The sequence below is a fragment of the Pelodiscus sinensis genome, chromosome 9 (assembly GCF_049634645.1).
Source record: "Pelodiscus sinensis isolate JC-2024 chromosome 9, ASM4963464v1, whole genome shotgun sequence".
Taxonomy (NCBI): Eukaryota; Metazoa; Chordata; order Testudines; family Trionychidae; genus Pelodiscus; species Pelodiscus sinensis.
In genome coordinates this window covers 19,395,170-19,415,318 of record NC_134719.1, presented here as the reverse complement: position 1 = coordinate 19,415,318, position 20,149 = coordinate 19,395,170, and the positions used below count along the sequence as shown (strand labels likewise).

The 20,149-nt window shown below is 43.1% G+C and overlaps 1 protein-coding gene across 2 annotated transcripts in view; it reads right to left on the bottom strand.

Annotated features, from left to right (window-relative positions):
* Positions 1–983: 983 nt before the first annotated feature.
* Positions 984–20,149, bottom strand: part of IL12RB2 (interleukin 12 receptor subunit beta 2) — a 45,106-nt gene continuing 25,940 nt past the window's right edge. For both annotated transcript variants that reach the window (XM_075936190.1, XM_006125020.4), the window contains 7 exons: positions 17,871–18,062; positions 14,336–14,437; positions 14,093–14,248; positions 8,638–8,775; positions 6,586–6,673; positions 4,053–4,146; positions 984–3,737 (listed from right to left, as the gene is read on the bottom strand). In XM_075936190.1, coding sequence (XP_075792305.1) covers positions 3,204–3,737; positions 4,053–4,146; positions 6,586–6,673; positions 8,638–8,775; positions 14,093–14,248; positions 14,336–14,437; positions 17,871–18,062 — 1,304 coding nt within the window. In that variant the 3' untranslated portion in view covers positions 984–3,203. The remainder of the gene's footprint in view (positions 3,738–4,052; positions 4,147–6,585; positions 6,674–8,637; positions 8,776–14,092; positions 14,249–14,335; positions 14,438–17,870; positions 18,063–20,149) is intronic.

Genomic DNA, 20,149 nt, shown 5'->3' with positions numbered 1-20,149 from the left:
AATTTCATTTGGTGACCCCTAGTTCTTATACTGTGGGAAAAATAAATAACTTTTCCTTATTCACTTTTTTCCACACCAATCCTGATTTTATAGACCTCTATGATATCTCTTCTCCCCCCCCCCCCCCGTCTCCTCTTCTAAAATGAAAAGTCCAAGTCTTTTTAATCTTTTAATATTAAATATGGGACTCGTTCCAAACCCCTAATAATTTTTCATTCAATCTTACCCCCCAATCATTGCCCTTTTCTGAATCTTTTCCAATACCAATATATCTTTTTTGAGATGAGGGGACTACATCTGTACGCAATTGTCACATTATTGGATTTTAAAGTGAGCAGTCACTGTTGCACCCACGGGTGGTGTTTGCCCCAAATTCTACAAAGGGGTCCATGTGAGGTGTCAAATGAAAGCTTTATGCTCCGGTGATTCTATGTATGATACTCATGTACTTGTATGAGAGGTTATGAATGTGGGCTCTGTTCTTGTATTGTAAATGTTCTCTGGGAGGGAGCAATGGGCCTGGACTGCCTTTTGTGAGGAAGGATTGTTCAGTGAATAGCTGTGCTAATTAGCACTGTTCCATGGACAATGGGGGGAGTTATAATTGGAGATCAAAGCCAATCAGCACTCAAGTAGCAAGAAGCTATAAAATAGGAAGATGAGATCGTGAATGATCCTGATGAGATGATAGAGCTCCCCCTATCTTCCCCTGCCCTGTCCTCCCTCCTCTCCCTCCCCCCCCCCCCCAAATCCAACAACTTGCTCTGTCACGTTCTGGGATGCAATCCAGGTCAGTGAGGCATTGGCTCCTCCTACCCTGTAGTGTGGGTGCCTCATGATGCCTTGCTACTGTCACTCCCAACCTTGGAGGTCAATGAATATCTGAGCATGATTGCAGCTGGTCCAGCAGTTCTGACTTCAGCAACCTGCCAATAACATTCCAGTCATTCTCTGGCTTCCACCAGCCTTAGTTACTACCCCCCCCCCCCCACACACACACACAAACAAACACACCATCCTGCCAGTCCTGGATTTTCCGCAAAACATGTTCTACAATGACCAGCCCTCTCCTGTGCTATTCAGATACTGCAGTCTGTTGCGCTCTGTAAAGAGTCAGTACTCAAAAGTTAAACTGGAAGCCACCAGGTAGTTCAGTTTACATGCAGCACCAGATTGGTTTAGATTAAAAATAAAACAAGCTTATTCACAAAAGATATGATTTTAAATGAATTCAAGTATGTAATAAAGTTAGACACAGAAGCAAAAAAATGAAACCCTGTGTCTAAAACTTAATCTAGCAAATTGTGGTTGAAGGCTGTGTGTTAAGGTAGCCTTTTTCACCTCCAGGATTGAATGAAGTTTTATTGGTTAAGCTCTCTCTGAGAGGACCAAAAGTACTGGTGCCTTTGTTGTCTTAGGTGGAACATATAGCTTGGGCATATCTGCCCCATTCTCCTACAGTCTGATGAACCTTTTGAAGTGGATTCTTCCAAGAAAAGTTTATCCAATCGGTGAAGGTGAGATGGAGTCTGGTGGCAAAAGAGGCTCTCTGCTTTCTTTCCCTACTTGTTTTTGATAAAATCCAAATTATTTCCTGCCCCTTCCTTCCCCTTCTATCTTGAGGACCCTATTTACATCTGATACATAAACCATGGTAAACTCACTCTTCTTTACTTAAGACAGGCTTGTTTAACAACTTTTGCCTAGGGCCTAGGCGGAGCTGGCCGGTTTTGAACATGTGCTAATATTAGTCAGAGGGAATTCACAACTTTACATATAATATAGCTACATATTTCACCATATTTGACCAGTGAGTTATTAATTTTCAAGTGACACCTCATATGTTATTATTTTGTACACAGATTACTCCAGTGATATGTAGAGTAGGAATATAGGGACCCTTGGTCATGCTTTCCCTCCTCTAAAATAGTCTGAGCCCTCAAGGGCAGAAGAGGTACCGGCTATTGGATCTGCCCTTTGAAGTTATTTGCTTTCAAAGGGTTCTATTTAGCCACTCCCCATGTTTTGCAAGAGAACAAGGCAGTGATTCTTAGATTTATTTGATCACTTCCCCCCCCCTCCCATTGCTTTTTCTGTAGACATTCTCCCACACCCATATACTGATTTTAAAAAAATGCAATTCTCATTCAATATTAAAAACAGTAAGGCACTGATTCAAACCATTCCATTTAAGAATAGAGTAATCATCCCATGACACCCATACTTCAGGGCTGTGTCTAGACTAGCCAGTTTTTCTGGAAAATCAGCCGCTTTTCCAGAAAAACTTGCCAGCTGTCTACACTGGCCGCTTGAATTTCCGCAAAAGCACCAACTTCCTACTGTAAGAAATCAGTGCTTCTTGCAGAAATACTATTCTGCTCCCGTTGAGGCAAAAGTCCCTTTTGCGCAAAGCTTTTGCACAAAAGGGCCAGTGTAGACAGCTGAGATTTGTTTTCCGCAAAAAAGCCCCGATCGCAAAAATGGTGATCGGGGCTTTTTTGCGGAAAAGTGCATCTAGATTGGCACGGATGCTTTTCCGCAAAAATTGCTTTTGTGGAAAAGCGTCCGTGCCAATCTAGACGCTCTGTTCCGAAAATGCTTTTAACGGAAAACTTTTCCATTAAAAGCATATCCGGAAAATCATGCCAATCTAGACACAGCCCTATTCTAAGGCAGTGCTGCCACCAGCAGCAGCGCAGAAAAGTATCATACTGAACAGCTGACAGAGTGTAAGATAGATGCCCTGTCTCCCTCAAATCTCAAGAGTTATTCATTTCTGTGGTAAAATGTGCACAGTAATGTTTTTTACTAAAGCTACTCGTGTCCCCTCCTGCCTGCCAAATACATTCAGTGCCAACACCACCCCTAGTCTGAGAATCTCTGGTCTAGATTAAAATAAAGCTCTTGGCAGTTAATATACAAGTATGCTCCACTGTAAGAACTCTAACTTCTTATTAGTAGGAACATAGCCCCTACTTCAAGAGTAAGTTCTCATAAGATCCACACAAGAAAGAGATGCAAACATACTGTCTCACAAAGACAGACACAAAACACAATTCTAACTCTTCTAATGGTGTTTGGAATTACACTTAAATTGAGAGCTGGTAACATCAAACAAATAATAATGTTGTGGTTTGTGTATGTGACTAAAGTGCACAGAACCTGGCTCAAAAACAAAAGCGCAGATCTTCAAGCTTGACAGTTTACTCTGTGAAACAACTGCCGTCAATTTTAACTGCATCCAAGGTAAGTTTTCCTCCATAAGAAAACACTGGCATCAGAAGAGAAGTTGTTGGGAAAATGGAGAAGGATTTACATTCAAATTCATTGCCTTCTTCATTCGTGTCCATAATGGGAGACAGTATGTTTGAAGGCAAATAGTTCACAGTCATGTCCGTCAGTGGATTGGCAAGGTACTCAGAAATTTGTTCTGTTTCCTCCACTATTACTTTTTTGTACAAGTAAGGCAAGTGACACTTATAATTGTCTCCATCCTCTGGTGTGCTGGCAACTAAAGGTTTGTACTCAGAGTTCTGTTCACCAGACTCGGGTTTCTCAAAGCTGTTTCCTATTGTTGGCCAGTGGTGATCTTCACTGCTTTTAATATTGAAGATGGATATGTCCTTGAAAGCTGCTGGTTCACTTTTTATGAAGACTTCTTCTACTTCTATAGTTTCAGGCTCTTCAAAACTGCTCAAGTAGCTTACGAACTGATTGGAATGCAAGTTCAGCTCATCCTAATAGATGAGGGAAAATATTCATTATTCAAGCAGTATCTTCTACCATGTCAAATACAAATGACTTTCACGCCACATCCTTTTTAATACTGCTACTCTTAAAAGCAAGTTTCTAGACCGTCCTTATATCCGGAAGATATACGATGATCTTAATAGGCCATAAGATTCACTAAGTAGTTTGCTATCATCCCACTGACCATAAATTCAACTTTTTTTTTTTTTTTTGGTTCTGACAGTTTAGACATGTATGGCCAAAATCATTTTTAAGGTGAAGATGACAAGCTTAGTATAAAATAATTTTAAAAGGTGACTTACCGCTACGGAGGAGTACTTTTTAGCCCATGTAGAGTTAGCTGGATCTGGAATGGCTTTTCTGTACCACTTGGGTACAAGGACAGCAAGGAGGAAGCTTAATTTACAAACAAATTAGCATTAAAATCAGAATTGCTAATAAAATGGCTTCAAACTATAGTGCGTACCTCCTCATAATTAAATCTGGCATTAAACTGGGATGCCCAACAATGCAGATTAAACTAAATACAAGTTCAGCCTCTGTGGTCCAGTTTAGAGGAGTCCCAGCAGCCCTGAGCCCCAGTGGCCCCACAGCCCTAGCATACAAAGGGAGCCAGATCAGCTGGCAGCAGAGCTGGGTGGGAATCCCAGTGCGGTCTGTTGATGGACCCTGGGAGAGCCTGGAGGTGACCTCTCCTGGTATGGAAAAATCCCTCCGACCAGTCTCGAGGGTACCAGATCAGGAATGTCCCACCTGTAGAATTTAGCGGAGTGTAGACTGCTTTAGTTGGGACCAGTAGAAATTCTAGCCTGGCAGTATTTGGTAGCTTGCAAATTACTTCATTGGACCCTGTACTAAAGCAATTTAGTTTAATATCTGGATAAAACTGCTGTGACGTTGACTGGTAGTTTCTCATAATGCTTCCTTTTGCTAACATCTATGGCTGCACCTTCAGGTGAGGGCACCTGACAGCCTACCTTCAGATGGTTTGCAGACTCGGGCTTGAGATTACATATAATATAATTAATTAATATATATATTGCTGCTCCTGGATTCTCCGGTTGGCAACAGTGATAGGAAGTCTTATTTAGCTCGCCAAGATGTGCACTTTCCCCTCTCTGACATGGACCACAAGTATTCACATCTATCTGCTTCAAAAGAGGACTACGGCAGAATGCTCTTCCTTGAGTTAGCCTGGAAGAAGCTAGTCTGAAATACAGCTGCTTGACTTGTCAGGAAGAAAGACAAGCAGGAGCACTCCTCCACCTATGTTCTACCCCAACTGCCAGTGACTTTCTAAACCCATCTATGATTACATTTAACCCAACGGAAGATACCTCTGCCTAGGCTTTCCATTAGCTGGACTCTCAATCTAAACCATGCCCAGTGTACATGAATACTGAATGACATACACTTCTACAAGCCAATACACAGTCTCTTTCTAGCCCTGCTCCCCTTCTGGTTTTAAAAAAAAAGGTCCTCAAGCATGTTTTTCTTAGCCCCAGTGACTGGAGCACCTGACACAGCTTAATTTTCACCTTATTACAATAGCTTGCAGAGGTTCCGATCAGGGAGTGAGGGCCCCCGGTGCCAGGCTCTGCAGGTGGGTGTGCGTGTGCGCCCATACAAAGAAAAGACTATTTTTGCCCCCAAAAGTTTAGAATCTAAACTTCTGGCTAGTTCTTCCAAGGATGGCAACTCAACTCTACATTCTGGGCTGCTGTTTTTATAGCCTATCCAAATTCTTCATAGCTGCAAATGCTACTCTCGCTCCAGTGGCCAAGAGGGCAATGACTGTTTGAGACACTGATTCTACATCATAATTTACCATTACCGTGGCCAAAGCACAGCAAGTAGCTCCTACCTGTATTGTCTCACCTCTGTGATGCTGCTCCATTAGCTCTGTGGGAACTGCCATACTGCGTCAGACCAGAGGTCTGTCTAGCCTAGTGTCCTGAGTCTGACAGCAGCCACACCAGATGTTTCAACAGAGAATCATGCAGTAAGCAATAATGGAATAGTCTGTCCTTAGGAAGTTTCTTCCTAACTCTGATACTAACAGGTCAGCTAATGCTCCGAAGCATGAGGATTACATCCCTTCCACAGCTCTTTTCTTAAAAAATCTTTACTAAGGTAATGCTGAATATTTTTGTTAACCATGTAGACTGAAACTTGCTAAGCTGGAGGCTCAGATAATGACTCTTCTGATGGAGCTCCCAAATGTATCTGCTGTTAGCATTTTGTGATGGTCTCTGAGTCAACAGCCTAGTACATAATCTACTTTTACCCTTTTAAATATGTCAAAGTCCCCTCATGATATTAAATCTGGAAAGTAGCTAATATACCTTGTGGTATCAAAACTGTGTTCTGTAATAGCTGATAATTAGAAAGCACTTCTGCTCTATGTACTATATTTTGTTCTGGTTTTTAGAAATCCATTTCCGTTGAATGTGTTCCTTATGAAGATAAATCCTTGCTCTTAAGAGTTTTCAGTCTAAAGGGCCTGATTTTGTTTTCAGAGAAGTTAGCAGGAGTCATTTCAATGAAAGACAGAGTAGGCACTAAGAGTTAAACTTAAAAATATTTTATATAAATATACAGGGAGTGTGTGCTTATTTTTGATTAGTGTACTTCTGAACTTGCATCTATAATGTTCAAAACCTCACGCTGTGCTCTATTTTTATTTAATATCATTTATATACTTTGTTTGGCATCTTATACATTTAGGTAAAATTTCAAAGACATTTATAACAAGTTACAAAAATATATTATACATGCTAAAGAAAAATCTACTTTATTTTTGGAGTTCAGATATGATAAAAATAATTCACTTACTCTTTTTGAGCAGATTGCACCAAGCAAATGAAGACTGAAATACCGAAGAAGATGCAAGCAGCTAAAACAATAATCCATTCAGAAGAACCTGTAAATCCAGCAAAACATGTTGAGAAATAGCAATAATCAGGTTTTAAATATGCTAAGACAACTGTGTACTGGTTGAGCTATGACAGTTCTGGGGTATACTTTCTTACCCGTAAACTAAAAAGAACTGAGTACATTTAAGAACTGGAATTTGGCATTGCTGAAATTCTAAGAAAAAAAGAGTACTTTATAACATGGGACTTTCACCATTTGGCAACTCTACCCATGACTGACTGACTCTAATATGTCAGCCCCTTAACCTTTCTTTTGGGCCACTGCGCTTAAGATCAACATATGCAGCAAATAAACCTACAGTCAGAAAGATGACAGTGGCAGTGAGCCCTAATCAAGACAGAAAAGCTTTTAGACAGTAGGTCTGTCTCTACATTGGCATGATTTTGCGCAAAAGCATGCTGCCTGTCTACACCGGTGGGGAGTTCTTGCGCAAGAACACTGACGTTCTAATGTATGAAATCAGTGCTTCTTGCGCAAGAACTATGATGTTCCCGCTCAGGAAAAAGCCCTCTTGCGCAACTGTTCTTGTGCAAGAGGCCAGTGTAGACAGGAAACATGAATTTCTTGCGCAAGAAAGCCCGATGGCTAAAATAGCCCTCGGAGCTTTCTTGTGCAAGAGAGCGTCTACACTGGAACGGATGCTTTTGCGCAAAAGCACATCTCTTGCGCAAAAGCACATGCCAGTGTAGACGCTCTCTTGCGCAAATATTTTAACGCAAACACTCTTGCGTTAAAAGCATTTGTGTAAAATCTTGCCAGTGTAGACGTAGCCGAGATGTACTATGTTGTATCTGTGAAATAATCAAAATTAGAGCTGGTCAGGAATTTTTCAAAGTTTTTTTGACAGACAATTCAATTTCTGCAAAATCAAAACTCACTGTGGGAACATTTTGATTTTGTTAGTTTCAAATTTTTTGTCAATGAAACAAAATATTTTGGTTTAGATCGACCCAAATCTGGAGACTTCAGTTTGTTAACCTGAATCAAAATAGTTTATTTGGGGTCAATTCACCATGCATTTGTGTCTGCCTCAGATGCCATAGTGCCTCATGGGAACTCTACTTGGGGAGCTAAATACCCCCATTCTCTACAGGCCAGGCTCCCTACCTGGATTTCTCCCATGATGCATCATGGCCTCTCCGCTGAACTGCTGTAGTGCATGATGGAAGTCACATGACCACTATGCTTTCTAGGAGAGTGAGTGGACAAGGCTAAAGGAAATGTTTTGATATTTTCTAACCAAACATTTTCCGAACTTTCTGTTTTGTAAAATTTTATTCTTTGACTTTGCCCCAATTTGGAATGAAAAGAAATTTCAAACTATGGGGATTCCCCAGGGGTTGTAAATTCTGATTCTCTACTAGCTCTAGTAAAAAAATTTAGAAAAGGGTCTGACCTTGTAACTGATATTACAGGCATAATTGTGTGGAATTCTCCCATTGTGTGTGTAACTTTAGAATATAGGAAACATCAGAAATAGCTGAGAATTACCAAATGCAGGAATAATACTATCTTACTTGGGAGTCACTGGGAATTTTGCCATTTGTTTCAATGGGAACGTGATCAGGCCCCATTTTATACCTAGCTTAAATATGTAAGTAGTAATTTGAGACCCAAGGGACTGTTCACATTGAAGTCTGTGCCAAACTCCTATTGCCTTCAGTGAGGTCAAACACTGCTTGCCTTACTCATGTGAACAGTCCCGTTTGCCTCAAATTACTGCTTGCATATACTACTTGTTTATACAGATGGCTTGGGGGAAGGTGGGCAATTGGAAGGAAAAAAAATGCACAATTTTATAATCGGCAGAAAATGTTCAATTATTTTCTCCTTAAGTATTAAAGAGTAGGCACACTCCAAATCTGTGCAAGGGGCTAGGGTAGGCGATATGCTAAGGTATCTTTCTGCTGGCTCCTCACACAAAGGTCTTAAGATGAAGTTATACGTTACTTTCTAGGTAAACCAGTTCCTCATTCCCCTTAGGGCTTTCTCCAGCCATGGTTGAAGCTGTCATCCATAAAACATAGTTCACGTCATGCTGTAGATCTGTGATTAAAAATGAATTTCTGGAAGTCTCTATGGGGATGTCTGAAAGGAAACAAAGAAGATGAAATCAACAACTAATCCAGTGTTTTTATTTTCTTGTTTAATTCTGAAGAATTGAACCCTCAATACAACATCTCTCTTCCTTCCCTTCCTTATTCTTCAATTCTTGTTTTCACCACTTTCGGCTGTTCATGTTTTTTTTTTTATTTTACTTCATGCCCTGTGCTCTGAATAGTCTTTTCCTTTACCAAATGCCCTACCTTCTCCCCTTTAAATATCCATGCATCTTCTCTCATGAAGCTTTTCCAACCTGGGTCTGAGCCTTTTCTTGTTACTCTATTTGTCAGAATTAGATCATACCCTGCTCAGGGTAGGGACTGAGATTGCCATGTTTGCTTAAAGAGCTTTGCAAATAACCATGTCCTCTACATAAAGAATTTAACAGCACCACCTTCTGCCCTACTTTAACTGGTGTGATTTCTAAATTGTAAAGGAACCCTACGCATAGATAAGTAGTGTTCCTATTTTAGCAGCTACTTTTACTTTCTAGGGGTTGCTCCTTGCAATGAGCTGAGCTGCAAGAAGGTGGACCCAAATCCCCATACTGAGCCCTACTTCAAGTCAGTGTAGCTCTATGTGACCTCAGGGTCTGTAGCATTTGTAACAAGATGAGGGGGACAGATTTACCCCAATGTTTAAGGCTACGATTCAGTCACGGATTCTGTGACTTTCCAGGTTCTCCACAACTTCCTCCGGGGCTGGGCTGGAGCAGCTGTCTGTCCTGGGGCTGCCAGAACAGCTGACTGAAAGCTCACCCAAAGCAGCTTTACAGCTGATGAGCAGTCATTCCCAGGGCCACAAACAACTGACCAGGGGCTCAGCCCAGGGCCACCAGCTCCCTGGCCTGCTGCAGCAACAGCTGGGGTTGGGTCAGTCTCCTGGGGACTGCAGCAGCAGCGGCCAACGCTTGCAGCATGAACAGGGGCAAGGCTAGAGCAGCTGCAAGCCGCAGCAGCACTCTGTTTTTTTGCTCCTCCCCTGCAGAGTATTTTTAGTAAAAGTCAGGGACAGATTGTGGGTGTCCATGAATTTTTGTTTATTGCCTGTGACCTGTCCCTTTTACTAAAAATAACGGTGACAAAATCTTACCAGTGACTCATACATAACTGGTGGTTCTGAATATGAAAAGTCCCTGCCAGTAGCTCCACATGGCTCAGATCACAAGCTGGTTTGTTCCTAGGATTAGGAGGTAGCTCATCATGACTTGTTAAGCAGATTCCCTAGTACTATCATCTCAGCTTTTATTATTTTATTAAATCTCATTAAAATCCCTTTTGGCAGCAAAACAATTCCTCCAATTGTGAATGTAAATCAGTGCAGATGTTGGCATATTTTCTTCTATATACAATGGCTATCTTGTACTGCCCTGTTACAGTAATACATGAACACCTCACAGTCTTTTACTGTATTTATCCTTGCAACACCCAGTGAGAGAGGAATATTAGTTAAAAAAAAAAAGAAAACCTGATAGCAGGCCTGCCAATGAGTTGCAGGGGCTGGGGTAGGGAGAAATGAGCTTACCTCAGGGCCCAGTGAGTTAAAAGGGTCCAGGACTCTGAGCTGCTAGTGTGGTAGTGGTTGGTACCACAGGCCCTTTACATCTCTGACTGAACCAGGGGCAGCGAAGATGGGGAGGAAGCTCTTCCCCTTTTAGAGGACTGGCACTACCTGCCACCATCTCCCCACACCTCCCTCCCCACAAACACATAAAGCTTGCCCATGGCCTGGCAAAATTTGTCGGGAGCCCTGACAGACAGGGAGTTGAGGCAGAGAGACTAAATAACTGCCTCAAAGTCACACCAGGATTCTGCATCAGAGCAGGCAACTGCACCTACACATCTCAAGTCCTGACCTAGTGCCCCGAGCACTGTCCTTCTCACCTGTGTTAGCAATTTGTGTTGAAATAACCTGTGTTTACATAAGGAAGAACAATGACTTTATAAAGCACCGAGTACAACATTAAACACTGAACTTGCGCTTATTGTAAGTGAATACGAGTGTGTTTTCCTTCTTTCCAGTATTTTTTAATAAAAGGCCTGAATGCAATTTGTGGGGGTAGTAGTTAGGGATGTTAAATATTGGTTAATTGAATAGTCAAGTAACCTCATGAACTCTTATAGCGATGAGGAATCCTGTGGCACCTTATAGATTAACAGATTTATTAGAGCATAAGCTTTCGTGGGCAAAGACCCACTTCATCACCTGCATCTGATGAAGTGGGTCTTTGCCCATGAAAGCTTGTGCTCCAATAAATCCGTTAATCTATAAGGTCTATAAAGTGCCACAGAACTCCTTGTCGCTTTTGCAGATTCAGACTAACACATCGACCCCTCTGATACATGAACTCGTATAGGTTACTCGACTATTTTACAGTATCCAGGGGTGGGGCCAGCAGCCAGTGCACCTTACTCCCAAGGGAGCAATGTCAGAGGCAGCAGTGTGGAGTGCCAGGCAGGAGCTGGTCTGTGAAAGAAGCGAGCTTAAAAACCAGCTCCCCTCACGGACCGGCTGCCTCTGTCACCCTGTGCTGTTGGCTCTGGGGGTTGGTCTGAGCTCCTGGACGCAGCATGAGCCAGAACTGAGCTGGGCTGTCCGCCTAGCTCCCAATGCACTTTAAATGCAGAGCCACAGCAGGGGTAGGGCCCAGACCCAGTGTGAGCCAGGACTGAGCCGGGCTGCCTACCCAGCTCATAATAAACTTTAAATGCAGAGCCACAGCAGAGGTAGGTCCTGGACCTGGCATGAGCCAAGACGGAGCTGGACTGCCTGCCTGCTGAAAAATTTACTGGTGGGGAAAGAGGGGGAGAAATGTGAGTAGTCTATAGCATTAACCTATAAGCTTTTGCACTATTACATCCCTAGTGGGAACTGGCTTTTGTTTGCTTTTTAAGTGTGGAAGGGATTTGTGCTTCTCCTCCCGCCCCCCAGAGAAGCAATAAACCTTCCCTCTCTGTTGACAGGCTTCTTGGGTGATTCAGAAATCTGGACTGTGGAGGATCCAGTGGGCCGTGCCCTTACCAAAAACATTTTCTCCAACTTTAGAAAAGAACCCCCACCCAAACAATTTTAAGTAACTGCTTTCTCCAGGCTCCAATCCAAACACATTTTAACTTTACTACTGTGTGCAGTCCCACTGGTTGTTATTGTGCGTGGTTCCACAAAACTTAAACATATGTATAAGAAACACCAAGGTCTTAGCTTCCTCTGATGCCATAAACCTCCTTCTTCTCTGGATATCCAGAATGCCTGGATAGATCAGACCTGACTCTCAATTAAAGAAAGAATAAGAAACATGCCTTGTAGGCCAGCTTCATACATACTTAATGAGCAGAAAACCCACTCCAGCCTGAGATTTGCCTCCTTCACACATTGATTAATTGACCTAATTCCACAGGTGCTGTGAATTTCAAACCTACCCATAGGTACTAGCAATAAGATTCTTGAGAGTGGGGGAGGGAGTGGGATTTAGAGTTTCTTTTGCTTGGTTACAGCATAAAAAGTGAGTCTATATATGAGAGGCTTGGATGAAGTAGTGTGTAGATCAGTAGGATAACAAAGTTTGCAGCAAAATAAAAAAAAATAATGAAAACAAAGCAATGTAAAGATAAGGATGCTTAACTGGGGAGCAGCCATGTGAGCAACATGAAGATATAAAAATCTAAAGGACCTCAGGTGAAGTGAAGCAAGTAGGAGAAAGGAGAACAGCTGTGCATGTGTAGTTGCAACAGAGGTAAGGCCTCCCCTCTATTAATTTTGAGAATGTAGAAGGGACAGAGAAAATTCATCCCTGTTGGAGTTGCAGTAAGACATATTGTCTTGTGGTACAATGACTATCAGAGGTTGCCTGAAGACTGAATATTTGTATCCTTTGGATGTCATTGGTTAGCGAGGAAGGACACCCTAGCCCCAACAGGTGTCTGTAGGGTGACATTTTGAAAGGCATGTTTGTGTGTCTTAAGAACTCTGTTATTGCAGTGCCTGGATACAATTGAAGAAAAGTGTATATGTGGGTCTGTTTCTGCTGGGAGGAAGTAGTGGACATATGAGTTAGTGTTCATGGGATCAGTGCTTTTTTTATACATATAAAAAAAGTGCTGGTACTCAGGAGAAAAGTTGTTGAGCTCTGACTGGAGGTGCTGGTACTGCATCTGGAGGCGCCGTTACAAAAAAAGCACTGCATGGGCTAATAAATGACTTGCACAATAAAAAAGTGGTGTGTGTACGTACTTCATTGGTGTGTGTTTACCCTGTATTACTGCTGAGTAAATCAAACTGACTAAAAGGGCCAGTATCATTTACTGTTTAAGTAGATAATTCAAGGGCAACAGTGGGCACAGGTATCTAACTGCATTAGTTTGTTCTATTTTTTTCTTGCTAGTATAAGCAATGCATTTTTAAAGGGTGACTCTCTAGTCCCTTCTCTTCCAGATACTTTTAGCAGAGAGGGGCGCAAGCCAAAACCTTGAATCTGTTTGCTCTTCAGAGCTGGCAGGTTTTGTATAATTTTGGCTGGTCCAAGTCCCATCTCTTCCCCCTCTCCCCCGCAACACCTGCTGTGTGAGGGGGCTGAGGACTCTGGAGTGGGGTTGAGGGGTTTTGAGTGTAGGAAGGGCTCAGGGCTGGGGAAGAGGTTTGGGGTATGGGTGGGACTAGGGCCCTCATCTGCTTCCCCTTTTTCTCCCCCTACCCTTTACTCTCCTCCATCCACTCCCAGCATCATACACACTCACCCAAACCTCAGGCAGGAAGGATTCTGCAACAGCAGTAGCAGCCCACAAGGGAGAATACAGACGCTCCCCGAGTTACGACCACCTCCGCTTACGACCATCCGCACTTACGACCAAAGCGGTCGTAAATGCAGATCTGAGTTACGAATGGCGATCCACGCTGACAAACAGCGCGGTCGCCATGGAACTCTATGGGATCCGAGTTACGAACAGTTCGTAACTCGGGGAGCAGCTGTACTTGAGGTAAAGCTGTTTGCTGCATGAGTCTCTGAGGTCTGGCAGCTGGTGGGAATGCTCAGGGGCCAGCAAGTGGAATCAGTGGAGAGACCTGCCCTGACATTGGTGGAGCCTGGCTGCCAGGGTCCTGAGATTGGTGGACCCCAGCACCATGGGCTCATACAATTTGCTGCCTTTGTGGCCCTTTGCTTTAGAGCCAAGCCTTGTGACTCTAGGCTCCGTGTAACTTTCGGAATGAGACTTTTTTTTTTTAACCTGGAACAAGCAGGTTCATATTTTCTGTATCCTATACAAGGACAGGGTTTATCTTTTGCTCCTTTTTACCAGATACCTACCATAAACTTTAAGGCCTGTCTCAGAGGTTTTCTTCTGCAAATATATCTTGTAGCTAATGATACAACCCATTTGCTGGTCACCTGGGATTTCTTCCCATGATACCCAAACACCATTTCCATTTACTGCTGTAGAAATCTGGGGGCCAGCTGAGGGTGCTGCAAAACACAAGATTTTATCTTTTAAGGACAAAAGTTTAGGCTAGTTTTAAATGAAATGTTTCAAGCTAACTAGCCAGAGCTTGCCTTTCTGTTTCGAGTATCCTCTGGCTGCAGCCGCTCGTCCAGTTCTCTTGCTGTAAAGTGCAAATACGTGGATGTCATAGCACGCATCCTGCTTTATGCTCTCTGAAATGAGAGATGTTGGATATGTAGTCAATGGAAATATTACTAACCTTGCTACCCAACCATTTAAGTTGAAACAGGTTCAATTTTATTACAAACTTCACAATGAGCACAGATCTCTTTCTGTTCGCTCAAGCAGCCCCTTTGTACTACCTGGCTGCGTCTACACTGGCATGATTTTGCGCAAATACTTTTAACGGAAAAGTTTTTCCGTTAAAAGTATTTGCAAAAGAGAGCATCTACATGGGCATGTGCTTTTGAGCAAAAGATGTGCTTTTGCGCAAAAGCGTCCATACCAGTGCAGACGCTCTCTTGCGCAAGAAAGCTCCGATGGCCATTTTAGCCATCACGCTTTCTTGCGAAAGAAATTAACGTTGCCTGTCTACACTGGCCTCTTGCGCAAGAGGGCTTATCCCTGAGCGGGAGCGTCAGAGTATTTGCGCAAGAAGCACTGATTTTGTATATTACAACATCAGCGTTCTTGCACAAATACTCGCAGCCAGTGTAGACAGGCGGCAAGATTTTGTGCAAAAGTGGCCGCTTTTGCGCAAAATCTCGCCAATATAGACACAGCCCCTCTGTTTACATAAGCAACTTCAATGTTTGTGAAATATCTCAAGGTGACAGTCCTGAAGTCTTCCATACAGCCACAGAGTGGGGACAGCATGGGCCATCACAGTGAAAGAAAAGTCAAAATTTTAAAGCGAACCTCTTCAGCCATTTTTGAGTAACAGGAAAGCACAGGAGGAAACAAGCTGTCTCTCAGTTCCCAACACTAATATATACAATAAATGGCTTTGCTATAGCAGCCAGTGATGGTCTCCTATCCCACATTCATAACCACAGGATAGGTGCCTATTCCCACCAGAATGGCTTCTGGGGATTGTGATATGCTACTAGTAACTCCTCCTTCTGATATAAGCTTGCTGGTTGTTTTCTGTTCTACTCCAGAGACAGCAGAGTCCTTACTCCCTAATAAGCCCACAAGGCACAATATCAGCACAGTATGTTGGAAAAGACTATTTATAGCAGTAGTGCCTAGATGGTGCTTCAGTGTATAGAATCACAGAGCTGGAAGAGACCTCAGAAGGTCATTGAGTCCAGCCCTCTGCCCAAGGCAGGAACAATCCCAAATAAATCAACCCTGCCAGTGCTTTGTCAAGCCGAGACTTAAACACCTCTAGGCATGGAGACTCCACCACCTCCCTAGGTAACCCATTCCAGTGCTTCACCACCCTCCTAGTGAAATAGTTTTTCCTAATATCCAACCTAGACCTCCCCCGCTGTAATTTGAGACTATTGCTCCTTGTTCTGCCATCCGTCACTACTGTGAACAGCCTTTCTCCGTTCTCTTTGGAACCTCCCTTCAGGAAGTTGAAGGCTGCTATCAAATCTCCCCTCACTCTTCTCTTCTGCAGTCTAAACAAACCCAAATCCCTCAGTCTCCCCTCACAGGTCATGTGCTCCAGCCCCCTAATCATTTTGGTCACCCTCCGCTGGACCCTCTCCAATGCGTCCACATCCCTTCTCCAGTGGGGGGACCAGAACTGGATGCAATACTCCAGATGTGGCCTCACCAAAGCCGAATAAAGGGGAATAATCACTTCCCTGGATCTGCTGGCAATGCTCCTTCTAATGCACCCCAATATGCCATTAGCTGCCTTGGCTACAAGGGCACACTGTTGACTCTCATACAGCTTCTCATCCACTGTAATCCCCAGGTCCTTTTCTGCAGAACTGCTACTTAGCCATTCGGTCCCCAACCTGTAACAATGCTTGGGATTCTTCCGTCCCAAGTGCAGGACTCTACTCTTGTCCTTGTTGAACCTCATCAGATTTCTTTTGGCCCAATCCTCTGATCTCTCCAGGTCAGGCTGGAGGGCAGGGATAGGGTCCAGAGTATCTACCTCTCCCCCATCTTAGTGTCATCTGTGAACTTGCTGAGGGTGCAATCCAGCCCCTCATCAAGGTCATTAATAAAGATATTGAACAAAACTGGTCCTAGAACCGATCCTTGGGGCACTCCGCTAGAAACCACCGCCAACCTAACATCGAGCCATTGATCACTACCCATTGGGCCTGACCTTCTAACCAGCTTTCTATCCATCTTACCGTCCATGTATCCAATCCATATTCCCTACTTGCTGGCAAGAATATTGTGGGAGACCATATCAAAAGCTTTAGTAAAGTCAAGGTATATCACACCCACTGACTTTCCTACATCCACAGAGCCAGTTACTTCATCACAGAAGCTAATTAAATTGGTCAGGCGCGACTTGCCCTTTGTGAATCCATGTTGACTATTCCTGATCACTTTTCCCTCTTCCAAGTGCTTCAAAATGGATTCCTTGAGGATCCCCTCCATGATTTTTCCAGGGACTGAGGTAAGGCTGACTGGTCTGTAGTTCCCTGGATTGTCCTTCTTCCCTTTTTTAAAGATGGGCACTACATTTGCCTTTTTCCAATCATCCGGGATCTTTCCTGCTCTCCACGAGTTTTCAAAGATAATGGCCAAAGACTCCGCAATGACATTTGCCAACTCCCTCAGTACCCTCGGATGCATTAAATCCGGGCCCATGGATTTGTGTATGTTAGCTTTTCTAAAGAGTTCCTAACTTGTTCTTTCCCCACCAAGGGCTGTCCACCTCCTTCCCATACTGCATTGCCTAGTCAATTGTCTGGGAGCTGACCTTGTCCATGAAGACAGAGGCAAAGAAAGCATTGAGTACTTCAGCTTTTCCCACATCATGTCACTAGGTTACCTCCCTCATCCAATAAGGGCCCCACATCCTCTCTGATCACCTTCTTATTGCCAACATACCTGTAGAAATCTTTGTTATCCTTCACATCCCTTGCTAGCTGCAATTCCAATTGTACTTTTGCCATCCTGGTAAGTCCCCTATATTCTCGAGCAATATATTTATACTCCTCCCTAGTCATCTGTCCAAGTTTCCACTTCTTGTAAGCTTCCTTTTTGTGTTTAAGCTCACCAAGGATGTCCCCGGTAAGCCAATCTGGTTGCCTTCCATATTTGCTTTTCTTGCTGTGCATCAGGATGGTTTCCACCTGTGCCTTTAATAAGGCTTGTTTAAAATACTGCCAGCTCTCCTGGACTCCTTTCCCAGTATGCTGCACTGATTCAGTGTTCAGACTTTGTGTAGTACTATTCTTAAATCATCTGGCTGGGATTATTACTTATGGGCCACGAGGGAACTGACACAGAACAGTCCATTTATCAGTTAAACATACATGTAGTCACTGACAGTTTAACCTAGCACAACTAAGATTATTACATGGCTGGCACTAATTTATTTTTAAAATGTTTTAAATATTAAAACTTCTCAGTTTGGTCTAGTAGAAATTAACAGTGAATCAGATGATTCCTAACAGAGCTTTCTAATTAGAAGGATAATTGACTCGTACACTGTACAATTACCTGATATTACTGTGGACAACTGGGATGTTGAAAATTTTATCCAGTTCAGATGGGGCCCAGGGCTATTTGTTTCTGCCCATTTCACTATATACCCATTGATGAAGGCTGCAGATTCAATGGGAGGCTCCCAAATGACAAAGATGCTGTTGTTCTCCATTGGTGTAAAAGAGATATTCTGAGGAGGAGGCAGATCTTAAAAAGGAGGAAAAAAACACAACATCCCTGTAATGCTTCCTTAAACAACACCTCTTATTTGAATCTGTTGTTTGCAGTCAGTTTTATTTTGATTTAGTAGAATGTGTGCCCTTTCACTGTTGCTGTCTTTCTTCATCTTAGTGCTACAAAATACACAGAATCCTTCATCAGAGGGAAAAGCTCTTTGTGCTAGTCCGATTACAGCTATGCAGCTAAAACTGTGGGGTTGGTTGGCTGTTTTTTATTGCTCTCCTGTATCATGGAATATCAACAGGTTCATTGCTAGTTTTATACCTAATGCCTGTCCCAGGGCTCTTGGATGCTCTTGGGTTGGTAGGCAGAAGCCATGTATTCTAATAAAGCCTGTCTTTTTCCACCCATAGTCTAGAACAGTGTTTCTTAAACTTTTTAAGACCAAGGAACGCCAAACAATTTTTTTTTGAGGAACACAGGGGGGCTGTGTCTACACTGGCCACTTATTCCGGAAAATCAGCTGCTTTTCTGGAATAAGCTGCGAACTGTCTACACTGGCCCTTGAATTTCCAGAAAAGCAACGATGCTCTACTGTACAAAATCAACCGCTATTCCGGAAAAACTATTCTGCTCCCGCTCGGGCATAAGTCCTTATTCCGGAACACTGTTCCAGAAAAGGGCCAGTGTAGACAGCCCAGTAGTCTTTTCCAGAAAAAAGCCCCGATCGCGAAAATGGCAATCGGGTCTCTTTTCCAGAAAAACGCGTCTACATTGGCCACAGACGCTTTTCTGGAAAAAGGGCTTTTCCAGAAAAGCAGCCTGCCAATGTAGACGCTCCTTTTCCGGAAAAACTGAAAACGGAATAGTATTCCGTTTTAAGCATTTCTGGAAATTCATGCCAGTGTAGACACAGCCAGGATGTTTTGTTGAGCAAAAAAAAAAGGGGGGGAGGAGGTTATTGAGCCAAAAAAAAGTTCTTTAAGGGTGGCCATTTTGAATTCTGTTGTTCTCCGCTGCACACCTCCAACTGCCTCGCAGCACACCGATGTGCCATGGAACACAGTTTAAGAAACACTGGTCTAGAACCAATATGATCCACAGAAGTATAAAATGTTGCTTTCAGACACAGGGCCAAAAAGCTGTGGGAGGCAGACTGATGCCAACTGGTGAGTTAGTAAGTTGTTTACCACTGTAAAGCCACTGCAGATCTGACCTTGGGATAGCCAACATGATTGGGTTGTGTCCACACAGCAGTTTTTTTCACAATATAGGCACTTATCAACTGCGTCTCTATCAATTCTACTTGGGCTGCCCTTAAAGGGCCTACATCAATACTGTCACAGTATCTAGGCCATACTGTCTCAGTTGGGGAGAGAATGCCTGGAAATAATCATGCAGAGCAGAATAAGCAAAACATGGAGCAATGTACCTTATGAATGTTCTACTGCACAAACTTAGGCCCTGGTAGGGGATGCTGTCCTATCCATAGTTCAAAAACAAGCATTACTATTGGGCTACATGAAGGCAACTGTGGGCCAGCCTACACTGCAGAGAGGAGTGACACTAGGCTAACTGAGACCTGCTGCTGAGTACTAATCATGATGTTAGGACACAATGTGCTTAGTGCCAATCATATTGCTCTTTCATTCTAAACTGTGTGGCAAATTATAGCATAAGCAGTAAGCTTCATTAGCACTGTATACAATTAAGATATATTGTATACTCATAAAGTCATTCTGCCGCTCTACTCTGCACTACTTAGGCCTCAGCTGGAGTACTGTGTCCAGTTCTGGGTGCCACATTTCAAGAAAGATGTGGAGAAATTGGAAAGGGTACAGAGAAGAGCGACAAGAATGATTAAAGGTCTAGAGAACATGACCTATGAAGCCAGGCTTCATGAACTGGGCTTGTTTAGTTTGGAAAAAAGAAGATTAAGGGGGGGACATGATAGCGGTTTTCAAATATCTAAAAGGGTGTCACAAGGAGGAAGGAGAAAATTTGTTCCTCTTGGTTTCTGAGGACAGGACAAGGAGTAATGGGCTTAAAGTGCAGCAAGGGAGGTTTAGATTGGACATTAGGAAAAAATTCCTAACTGTCAGGGTGGTCAAATA